Genomic DNA, 12,500 nt, shown 5'->3' with positions numbered 1-12,500 from the left:
AGACATTGCTGACGAAATAGGAAATGCAGATTTTGGAACTATTAACGAAGACAACCCAACAAGACTACCAACAAACGGACAACCATCATCACCAGACATATCCTTAGCAAGCCTATCCCTGATGTCCTACACCTCCTGGGAGGTCAAAACCAACCTTGGTTCCGACCACCTTCCCATCATAATCAAGATAGAAACTGACATCAGACCAACAACCAGCGAAAATAGGATTTTCATCAACTTTCGTAAAGCTAACTGGCAAGACTTTCAGACTGAAACAGAAAACAAATTCTCCAGACTTCCAGCCCCAACAGATGTCTACAGGGGTGAACAACATTTTAGGAAAATTATAAATAAGATAGCCAACAAAACCATTCCAGCAGGAAGAATAAAAACGATACTACCCGAGGTACCAACAGAAGCAATAGACAAGATAAAAACAAGAGACGAATTAAGACAAACTGACCCGGACTCCCAACGTATAACAGAACTAAATAGCGAGATAGAATCAATTATAAACAAACATAGGAGAGAGAAATGGAAAGAAACAATTGAAGACAAAAAATCGGACACAACCAAACTATTCCGACTGATAAAACATTTAAATGGCGGCAAACAAGCAAGCAACAACGAAGCAATAAAATTTAAAGGTAAATACATAACAACTCCAAAGAAAATAGCGGACAAATTCAACAAACAATATTCATCAGTAATACCCCACAAGACAACAAGAACAGCAAGACGAGTTACAAAAGACCTGAAGAAAAACAACAACAACATAGAACCAATTACTATAAGCCAGACAAAGGAAGCAATAAAGAAAGCCAAGGCTTCGAAAGCCTTAGGCCCAGACAAAATATCTACTCTTCACCTTAAACATTTAGGCGACAAAGGACTACAATATTTAACCGACATTTTTAACCTGTCCCTGAAAACAAGTTCGATTCCTGCAATCTGGAAGTCCTCAATCATTATTCCTCTTCTCAAACCTGGTAAACCTGCAAATGAATCCTCATCATACCGTCCCGTCTCTCTTCTATGTCCCAGCATAAAGATCCTAGAACGAGTTATTCTACCAACCCTCACAGAACATCTACCAGTCCCTGACATCCAGCATGGCTTCAGGTCAAACCACTCCACTGTCACAGCTCTGCACGAGTTCACAGAATCAGTGGCAGGCGGCTTTAATGAGAATAAACCGGCAAACCGTACCCTGCTAGTCCAAATCGACCTTAGCAAGGCATTTGATATGGTCTCTCATGAAAAGCTACTCAAAGACCTGAATTTGACCACCCTACCGAGCTGTATAAAGAGATGGCTCAACTGCTACCTGTCAGGAAGACAATCAAGAGTAAATTTCAGGAATGCTACATCCAGCTCGCACAATGTCAGGACAGGGGTGCCGCAAGGAGCGGTTACCTCACCAATACTATTCAACTTCTACCTCTCTAACCTTCCTGCAATACCTGAAGATGTCTTTCTAATACAATATGCGGACGATATTTCAATCTTCGTTAAAGGTACGAACGTCGAATCTCTCTCTGCCAAAGCCAACAACTTCTTGGAGAAGCTGGCAGATTTCTTAGAAGAACGACAGCTGGTTGTGTCCCCGGAGAAATCCACAGTGACCTGGTTTACCCCAGCCACTGCTGAAGCTAACCTCCATCCCAAGATCACCATCAAAGGGGTACCAGTAAAACTGGAAAAAACGCCAAAACTACTTGGCGTCACATTTGACACTATGTTTTGTTTTGGCCCGCACATCAAGCAGACAGTTGCAAAGGCAAAGAAAAAGCTGAACCTGCTTAAATCACTAGCAGGCTCCAGCTGGGGTTGTGAAAAAGAAACACTACTCCTAACATACAAATCTGTCGTCCGTTCTGTCCTTGAATATGCGAGCCCAGTATGGTCGCCAATAATTAAAGACACACACTGGAACCGGCTTCAATCAATTCAAAACCAAGCACTCAGGATAGCATCCGGATGTCTCTCTATGTCAGCCATAGACCACCTGCATGCTGAGTGTGCGGTTATGCCTCTGAAGGAGCACTGTGAAATGATCGGAAAGCAGTACCTGGCGGCATGCCATCTTGAAGGCCATCCAGGTCGCAGACTTCTTCAAGCAAACCAGAAACCAAGAAAGATGAAAAAGACCATCATCACACAGCATGGCAAGGAAATAGAAAAAGAATACGACAAGCCAAATCCTACCAAAGAAGACTACAAACAATGCGTCAAATCCATTCACACCAAAGAAGTTCAAAACATCCTCAACAAGGCAAAACCCAACAAAGTCCTCAATGCCCTACCACCTCTAATAAACCAAGAAGAAAAACTGCTGAGCAGGAAGGTGAGATCCGAGCTCGCCAGGCTCAGATCAGGCTACAGCAGGAAACTAAACAGCTACCTGTCCAGGATCGATCCAGGAATACAAGATGCCTGCCCAAAATGCAACTTTTCCCCCCACAATACTGAACATCTTTTTTCGTGTACAAATGACCCCACAAATCTAACCATCCAAGACCTCTGGACAAGACCAAAGTTGGTCGCAGAATTTTTAAAACTAGACGATTAAGAGAACATTTGTAACCGGTTTTTCTATCACTTCGACATACAACACAACACAGAACAAAAAGAAGCTTGACCCCCAGAATTCAGTACCAGAGAGGCTAATCAATCAATCAATCACTAAAAAGTGACTTTATTTGTATTTATCTTTTTTTATCCCGACAATCAACGCTATTACACTTCTGCAAAAAAAGTGTACTTCAAAAGCATGGACTTGGAAAAGATCCTTTATTTCATTCATTTATTTTCCTTCCCATTTATACATACATATACATAGTAAAAGGATGCTAACTACAAACATGATAACTACTAGATAGGTGCCAAAATTGTGCGCCAATCTATGTACAAGTAGAAGCTACTAGTATATTAAGCGAACTGTTGTGAGTTCAAAGGATTTGGGAAAGGAGAATTCCATCTTTTTGTTACATGTTATAACAAAGATGGAAATTCGCAGTATAAAACGGATGATGTGCAATGTGCAGAAAAATAATGCCTATTGATCATATTAAAAGGATACAATATTGTGCCATTCTTCTGCAGACTCAGAGCGACACTCATAACCATGTGGTCTTTTTCAGAATGGTATTCTGGCTTGAATGGTTCAACCATGTGCGATTGTGTTGAAAGAGGAAACTTGCAAAAATTATTATCACAATGGACACGCATATAGTAAGTATTGACAGGATAAGCTATTTTTCAAGACATTTCAGATGTAATCATTCATATTTTTATCCAGTCAGATTTGTCAGGGTTGTGAAGAACAGTCTTTAGTTTCACCCAATTCAACAATTAATTTATTTTAATTTCACTCTACAGGACATTTAAGAAAATTGTAGCATGTATTGGCCTTCAGGACTGGCAATTTGTTCCTAAGAAACTGGAGGTACATCAATGGTGTTTCAAATTGTGTTTGAATGTTCTCCAGCAATAGTTCCATTTTCAAGATTATTTGATCGCATTTAACAAGACACCGCGCATTCCTTTGCATTTGTCTTTCAATAACCTTACTTTCCTCAAAACATTGAGAATTATTCAAACACCATTCCAAGTGTTCCTGAGAAACAGCTAGTTGTCTATCAATGAAATACCTCCCGTCAAGTTTAAAACAAAAATGTGACAAGGCCATTTCACAGATGACTGCTGAGGTCACCCGTTCCACCTAACTAGATTGATCGAACATGGGTAGAGTCAATTAATGGGGCCTATATTTAAATATTTGATGCATGTCGGTTTCTGCATGTTTTAATACAACTGGCCTATATGAAGAAATCAATTTAAAACTTCTCTTCTCTTTCTCTCTCTCTCTCTCTCTCTCTCTCTCTCTCTCTCTCTCTCTCTCTCTCTCTCTCTCTCTCTCTCTCTCTCTCTCTCTCTCTCTCTCTCTCTCTCTCTCTCTCTCTCTCGCCTGTTCTCTCTCTCTCGCCTGTTCTCTCTCTCTCTCTCTCTCTCTCTCTCTCGCCTGTTCTCTCTTCAACATATATGACCTGCTAGTACAAAAAAACTGAAGCTAAAGTCAGGTACCCGTTATACAGGAGTCCCGGTGAAAAACTTCCCTCCGCCGGTGAAAAAGTCCACTCCGCAGCCATTATAATGGGAGACGTTAAACCTGTCTTTGTCTGCCAGATAGCGATCATTTTCCTTCTTTTACATGAGTTCGCCCATGGAACACTATCCTCGCTCCAGAATAATGGAATCAATGGTTTGGTGAATCTAATGATGAATCAGACTTTGACATTTTTTTTATTTCATTATGATGAATTAGACTTTAAAGATTTAAAATTCTAAATACCATTTGAGAATTGTGTTCATATTGGAAGTGGTTTGTTTCACCAGGTTTCCATACCATATGTTGTGAATGAATGTTTTGTCATGGCGACATGTGTTCGGCGTTTGCCAGTTACCAGCACCGGTGCAATCTTTGGTGTGAGCTGAGAAAAACTGAAAAAAAGTCACACCAATTTTTAGTCACCAATTATTGGTTCCTCGTTACTTGCTGCGTTATACTCGAATAAATACAAGAAATTGTAAAATTCGCAATTTATTACCTAATAAATAAGTGTAGAATAGATAATATCTTTAGATTTTAGTAAAACAAATTTACACCGTTTTTCACACTGAAATTTGATATGATCTCGATATCGGCCGATCACTAATAAGGACACATACCCACCTGTGGTCCTAAAGTTTGGACAATTCCTGAAAACAAGTGCCACTTAGCGAAAACGGCTGTAGTTGGGAAAATGTCAGACATGAATATATGCACAGTTGATCATCTCCTCCCTTTTGTCCTACAATGACAACTTTCTGTCTACAAAGACATCATGTATTTCTCTGAGCTAATGAAGTATAGGTGCTGGCTCATATGCTAATCTTATGTACGGAGTCTGGGTAAACAACCAACATTGTCCTTAGATAAAATCTCTTAGCACACGCTACTTCCATTGTCTTTGAGCATAAATCCTAAATCCAGATATTTGGTTTCCTGGCATTTCCAGGATTAAAGGGAAAAAGCCACAACACATAAATGGAAGCAAGAATCGGCAAAACATTATTTCTGGCTGGTCAAAGGACAACGTTTGGGCGGACATCCACCTGGATTGGGCTTCTCTTATTAATAAATACGTAAAATAGTAGAATCCCGAAATTAAATTTTCAATCTTGTGGCATGCGTCCATCACCTATCACAGTGAATTTTCCATATTGTTGCCTACCAGTCCTTTGATGTTTGTGGTGGGGCGGACATCATGAAGCTGTTTTCTTCGTTCAATAAACATGGCCAACCGTGTTGTGTCCAGTGGTATCTTGGAATACTCCCCGCTGCGTGTGCCTCCACGGCTTACCCATGGTACCTGTAAGCAAGATGCCGCAGTGGGTCTCTTGCTTGGGTCATGCTGGAGAGCAGAGTTCACGAAATCCCTTGCCGCCTGGCTCACATCTCTGAAGTAATCATCCGGAAAACAGAAATCTAGACGGCAGATGTTGACGCAGGTTTCTTCAGGAGACTCGTCAAGAAATGGCGACACACCGCTGAGCATGACGTAAAGGAGGACTCCCACGCTCCACACATCGGTGGTGACAGAGACAGAGGTGCCACAGATGAGTTCAGGTGCAGCAAACTCTGGGTTACCCAGCAAAATGTGAACATATCGACGGTGTGCTGACAGCTGGATAGCCTCTCCGAAGTCAATGAGCTTGACATATGGAATAGGAGAGTGGAGGTCCACCATAATGTTCTCAGGCTTGGAGACAAAAATTGAAAAAAAACCTGTAAAATCTGACATAATCTTACTGAACAAATAGGGCGTGTTCTTACCTTTAGATCCAAGTGTGCCACTTGGCAGGTGTGAAGGTGTTGTACTGCTTCCAGTGTTTCACGGACGAAGAAGGCCACCTTTTCCTCCAACAACTCATCGTGGACGACCAAGTAGTCAAAAAGACGACCATCCTGAAGCCTGACAATCACATAAACATTCATTCAAGACGCCTCGTGGTGTAGAGGTTTACTCGCCTGACTTTGGTGTGGGCAGGTGTGGGCTCAATTACTGCTGGTGGCGGAATGATTGGAGTGCGACTGGTCATTTGTATTTCTGTGCCCCCTACGACTAGACTGGCGACCAGTCTAGGGTGTAGTTTGCCTTTCGCCCGAGACACCTGGGTTGGGCTCCAACAACCCCCACAACACTTTTGAGGATAGGCGGATGGGACATAAATATTAATTCATCTTTTGTACTCCATATCCCCATAAGGGTCAAGGGTATGCAAGCAGATGGACAACAATTAACAATCACACATGCCAAGGGGGATTAAGAGTGTCGAAGCATCCTACAGGGTGGCCCAGTGGAGCAAGTGGTTAGCGCGTCGGCCTCACAGTTCTAGGGTCCTAGGTTCAAATCCAAGTCATGCCCATCTATGTGGAGTTTGCATGTTCTCCTCGGGCTTTCGTGGATTTCTTCTAAATTGCCCCGAAGTATGAGTATGAGTGTGCATGGTTGTCTGTCTCCCTGTGATCTGTGATCGGCTGGCCACCGATTCAGGGTGTCCTTTAACTCTGGCCCCAGCACCCCCACGACCCTTATGAGGATAAAGTGGTTCAGAAAATGAGATGAGACGCATCCTAAAATGTATATTTTGGGGATGTGGCAGGAAACCGCAGGGCTCGGGAAAAACCCACGGGGAGAAATTACAAATGCCACACAGGACGTTTTGAACCCACCAAAACTGACATGGACATACTAACCACTCTTCCACCGGGCCGGCATATCAAATATTGTTACAACATTTTGCTTATCCGTCCTTCTGTTTTGTGATGCACCTCTTCAAGGTCATGTATGCTGGCCCCTATTCCAGTTCATCCTCAACTGTTTGCAAGTGAATCACAGGTAATTTAGAAAATCTGTTTCACTACGGTTTACAAAACACTTCTTTAAAAGTGGGTTATGTTATTTTTCACGGAGTATAAACTAGTCACTTACAGCTCCAGGACAAGCATCAGTGATGTGGGAGACTCATAGGTGTCCAATAGCGACACCAGCTGGTGGTTCTGCACATGATGGAGAATGTCGGCTTCATGAGCTGCTTGCTTCTTCTTCTGCATTTTCTTGCTAACAAACTTCACCGCCACCTGACGTGATAAAATCAGATACAGCATTATATTGATGTACTGTACGTATGGGATCTCAAGTAACGAGGATGTTCTGCCTGTTAGGCACCTTCTAGTTCATTTATACACACTGAATCTAATTTCGAAACCCATGATCTTTTTTTGTCTTGCGTGCCATAAAACCAGAAGTTTTGGGACTTCAATGGGTCGGGCATACTTCCTCTACACTGGGAAATGGATAATGGATAACTTTATTCATCCCGTATTCAGGAAATTTCAATGTGGCAGTAGCAAGAGGGTGATTAGACAGGACAGCAAAGCAAAAGCACAAAGTACAAAGCAAATCAAAGTAAATGGAATCATTAAGAATCACCATATCAAATCATTAAGACATATGAGCAGCAAAAACACAAAATGAGTGTTACGACTCCCCCTGGGGTAAGATATACCAGGGAGTCGCAACTACCACAGCAGACGGGTTCGGTCAAGGATGAGTCCAGACAAACAATGCAAGTAGCCTTTAGTGATATTTTATTTACAACAAAGTCCGCAAAAACCTAGACTACGGGATAACATAGGGGAAGCACGAGATATTAAAGGGGCACCCTCAAATAAACACGGTAAAACCCTCTCCCAGACAGGTGTCCAAATGAACACCCACAAAATACAGGAAATAAGGCCGAAGGGTGCCACTGTCAGAACTGATGTAATAAAAGTCTAGACAGGGGAATAACTACGTGTCTAAATGCACAAACTATATGTATACCCTGGGTTGTCTAAACTTATCTCAAGTCCCCCTAAGCAACCCAAAATCATTAACTTTGCCAATACAAATACAAAATATAACAAGGAGTAACGTACTCACATTACCAGGTGAAGCTGGGACAATCAAACATTACTCTGCACTAAACCATGTGCTTTCTACGGAAGGAAATGACTCCACTGCCTCAGCAATTACAATCATAGGCAGCCAAGGGAGTCAGTCAGGAATCAAGCCTGCGAGTCAGCAAGTCAGCAAGGGATCAAGGGCTGAACTGACAAATGAAAAGGGTTTAAATAAGGGCAGGAAGTGAATCTTGATTGGAGGAGGGATGATGGGGAAGTAGTCACAGCTGTGTTGGCCTGGGCAGGGCTTTGTCACAGGGGTGGAGCCACACCTCCAGGTACCTGTAGAGAAAAAGAAACCACACACCTCCTACATAGTGTGTGACCAGGCTGCCAGCCGTAACAACGAGGAAAGTGGAAGGAGCTACCACCGTCGGCTGTCGCTTGAACGGTTCAATCTTGGTTGTGGTAGCTAAAACGGATACAGACTCCAAAATACGTTGTAAAGTTGGACAAAAACTGTAACCACACAGGAAGTCTTCTCCAAGATAGGGAACTTCTGCAGACTGTGACCGAGGTAGAGAATATGCAGAGTCACTCTTACAAGCTAATCTGCACAGTTCCTCAGTAGTCTGGAGCTGAAGACAACAGTAGCAGAGTAGAGCCCCTCGACTCCGTCGCTGGGAAATACCGACAGCTCTTCCAATTTATCCTAGGATGGAATGGTTGGTCAGAAGCGTTGCCTCTTCTCCTTGCACTTTTGGCCAGCTCCAAATCTCCGGCTGCGTATTGTAACAGCTAATCCCATGTGTATGACAGCGTAGGCAGGGGTGAATGGTTCCAAAAAAGAAGTAGCAGAAAGAAGCCAGGCTAACTGCCTTGTTTTCTGTTTAGCTATAGTGTTGTTTCTTTCACTATTGTGAATGTTTTTGAGGGTTAAAAACAGGGCCTGGAAAATATTAATTTGTGTGTTAGAAGTATATTTGTCTCGCAAAATAAATATATTTTAATTGAAGCAACAGAAAATAAATATATTAACATTTTTGTTGTAGAAAACAAGAACTGAATATTATTGCAATACATTTCTAAATCCAGTTTTTAATTTTTGCAAATTTACAAAAGAAAATCAGTGTACCTATCACATTTGGCTACCTATATAATTGAGTTCTGACATTGAGGGGGCGCGCCGTCTAGAACTTGCTCCGGGGCCCAAAATCCCATGGTATGCCACTGTAAGGAATTATTCAAAATATCTTTCAATAATTGGACCAAAATTATATTGGCGCTTACCGTGATAACGTTTTAATTATTTTTTAATGGGAAAAATTTATTTAAACCCCCAAAAAATATTTTTGATGACCACTGGTACTACATTGCCGATTGTACATTATATGAAAAAATAGAAAACTATGAGGAAACAAGAGATGGAGTCGCGATAACCAAAATGGAGTCGCACCAGCACTGCCGATTTAAAACCAGTCTAGAGTGCGTATGGCAGAACACTTCCATCTGATGGACAAATAATTTTACTGCAATTGGGTCCGGTACAAGGTTAAAAGTGCATCTTTTACCGGGAAATCAAGCACCTTGGGCTCAGTAATAGTCTCTAAAAATCGCAGTGCGGGCCGAGGTTGAAAAACTTGTACACATACACGCCCGGGGTGGGGCGAGCGCGTCGGCTAAATGTTCATTGGCTAGATAGTCGGTCGGCCAAATAGTCGTTCTGCTAATTCTACGTTTGGCTAGATTGTCTTTCGGCGAGTTGGCTGTCGGCCAGATGTCACACGGCTAAATGTCTTTCGGCATAAAGACCATGCGCCGAAAATAACAATACAACAGGCTTCATGCAGTATTATGCCCAGACTCACCAAAAAGAAATACGCAACTGTTAATGAGCAGTTGAGTATCTACGAGCCATTGCAAATAATTTGTAAGTTTTACTGTTTTAATAAAAAACTTCCGTGTGTGAATTCCCTTTGTACATAATTTGTTAATGTGTATTTGTAATGTTTGTACAGAATTTGTAAAAGTCTGTATTTGTAATTTTTGCACAGATTTGTAAAAGTTTGTATTTGTAATGTTTGTACAAAATTAGGAAAATTTTGTAGTTGCAATGTTTGTACAAAATTTGGAAAAGTTTGTATTTGTAATTTTTGTACAGAATTTTTAAGTTTTACTGCTTCAATAAAAACACCATCTCTGAATTTGCTTTGTCTTCTTTTTAATACATTAATTTTACTTATTGCCTTTTATTTTTATGTCAAAGTTCGGGCTAAAAGTTTAATAAGACATTTATTTGTTTGATAAAAATGACCAACTTAAGTATTTCAACATTGCAAGTTCTCCCAGAGAGAAAGAATGTTCATTGGACACCTTTGGCAGTCAGTGGCAGCGGCCAACGTGTTAAATGAATGCTCTTATTAATATTTTTATATTAGATATTTGGATATTAAACTCACTCTCTCTCATGATTACGATTTTGATAGCTGGTTTCAACAGTAGATATTTAGAAATTAAACTCTCTCTCTCATGGTTATAATTTAGAGAGCTGGTTTCAAAAGTAGATATTCAGATATTAAACTCACTCTCTCATGATTACAATTTTGAGAGCTGGTTTCAACAGTAGATATTTAGATATTAATCACACTCTCTCTCATGATTACAATTTTGAGAGCTGGTTTCAACAGTAAACTCATAATTTGAACCCGTTTTACCAAACGTCCATTCTACCAAACGTCCGGGACACCAAACGTCCGGGAGACCAAACGTCCGGGCGACCAAACGTCTGGCGACCAAGATACCTCTCGTAGTCCTGTTTCCGGTTTGGTATCGCTTCCATTTTCAAAGTCATTGTTGTTTTGTAAAGATCCCTTATGAGTGACTAAATATATTGATTGGAAGCTACTTCCTTCGATTCCCCTCCTGTTCCCGCGACTGGGTTCAACTCCCTTCCTGAGTGCACCATGACAACGCGGTGCGATAATAACGGCCCAGTCCATTTCAGAGAAAATTTTACACTTTTAAATGCACACAATAGGCGTGAAAATATTATATGTACTCTCCCGGTTTCTGGAACGAACGGTTCCCAGACTTCTCTCATTTTACACCGCCATTTTTCATCTCATGTCTTCCGTTACTGAGTTTCAGCTTGAATTTTGACATTTTTATGCACTTTTTTTATACTTGTTAAAAACCGCGATGTACTGAAGCCGTGAAGTGATGAAGGATCACAGTACCTCTTTTTTTGTGGTCTTGTTGAGACATTTTCGCACCACCGAGAATCGTCCTCTAGTAAAAACATTGAAAAGAATATATGTATAATTATATGAATACGTATACGTATATGTATATGTATGTGTATGTGTATGTGTCTGTGATTATGTATATGTATATGTATATGTATATGTATATGTATATGTATATGTATATGTAAATGTAAATGTAAATGTAAATGTATATGTATATGTATATGTATATGTATATGTATATGTATATGTATATGTATATGTATATGTATATGTATATGTATATGTATATGTATATGTATATGTATATGTATATGTATATGTATATGTATATGTATATGTATATGTATATGTATATGTATACGCATATGTATATGTATATGTATATGCATATGCATATGCATATGTATATATACATCTATATGTATATGTACATGTACATGTAAAGTGAATTACATGCCTATTTTACCTTCCAATCTCGCTAATCTCAGAGAATGTTAGCTCAAAATTTTCTTTCCACTGGATCCCTGAGCCATCATGAGAAGAGTCTAAACAATGAAAAGGAATAGAGATTTATTTAACAATTTTAATCCACGATCGCGGATGATATTGCGTGCAGTGTGAGTAGGCAGCATCTGAACCATATAGAAAGGTGGGGACGTGAGTTATAAAGGAGAGAGATTACCGGATGTCAAACTGAGTGTTTTAGCATACTTAAGAGGGCTGGACGGAGAAGGAAAGAGCCTACAGTGGTATTTGATGACGACAGGGCCTATGTCCGATATGTATTATTGTTATTAATATTATCATTATTATTGTTATTAATATTATTATTAAGATTATTACTATCACCATTTCCATTACCATTACCCTTACCATTACCCTTACCATTACCCTGACCATTACCCTTACCATTACCCTTACCATTACCCTTACCATTACCCTTACCATTACCCTTACCATTACCCTTACCATTACCCTTACCATTACCCTTACCCTTACCATTACCATTACCCTTACCATTACCCTTACCATTACCCTTTCCATTATCCTTATCATTATCAATATCATTATCGTCGCCATTGTCGTCGCCATTGTCGTCGCCATTGTCGTCGCCATTGTCGTCGCCATTGTCGTCGCCATTGTCGTCGCCATTGTCGTCTCCATTGTCGTCGCCATTGTCGTCGCCATTGTCGTCGCCATTGTCGTCGCCATTGTCGTCGCCATTGTCGTCGCCATTGTCGTCGCCATCTTCGTCGCCATCG

General features: G+C 40.7%; 1 protein-coding gene across 1 annotated transcript in view; it reads right to left on the bottom strand.

The window, feature by feature from the left end:
- Positions 1–2,812: 2,812 nt before the first annotated feature.
- Positions 2,813–12,500, bottom strand: part of kalrna (kalirin RhoGEF kinase a) — a 201,911-nt gene continuing 192,223 nt past the window's right edge. Inside the window, exons 65-69 of the mRNA XM_077728636.1 lie at positions 11,705–11,783; positions 11,227–11,278; positions 7,038–7,186; positions 5,879–6,017; positions 2,813–5,804 (exon numbers count right to left, since the gene is read on the bottom strand). Coding sequence (XP_077584762.1) covers positions 5,247–5,804; positions 5,879–6,017; positions 7,038–7,186; positions 11,227–11,278; positions 11,705–11,783 — 977 coding nt within the window. The 3' untranslated portion in view covers positions 2,813–5,246. The remainder of the gene's footprint in view (positions 5,805–5,878; positions 6,018–7,037; positions 7,187–11,226; positions 11,279–11,704; positions 11,784–12,500) is intronic.

Source organism: Stigmatopora nigra, chromosome 11, assembly GCF_051989575.1.
Source record: "Stigmatopora nigra isolate UIUO_SnigA chromosome 11, RoL_Snig_1.1, whole genome shotgun sequence".
Lineage (NCBI taxonomy): Eukaryota > Metazoa > Chordata > Actinopteri > Syngnathiformes > Syngnathidae > Stigmatopora > Stigmatopora nigra.
The sequence above is the reverse complement of the archived record's forward strand: the minus strand, read 5'-3'. Positions and strand labels throughout refer to the sequence as shown.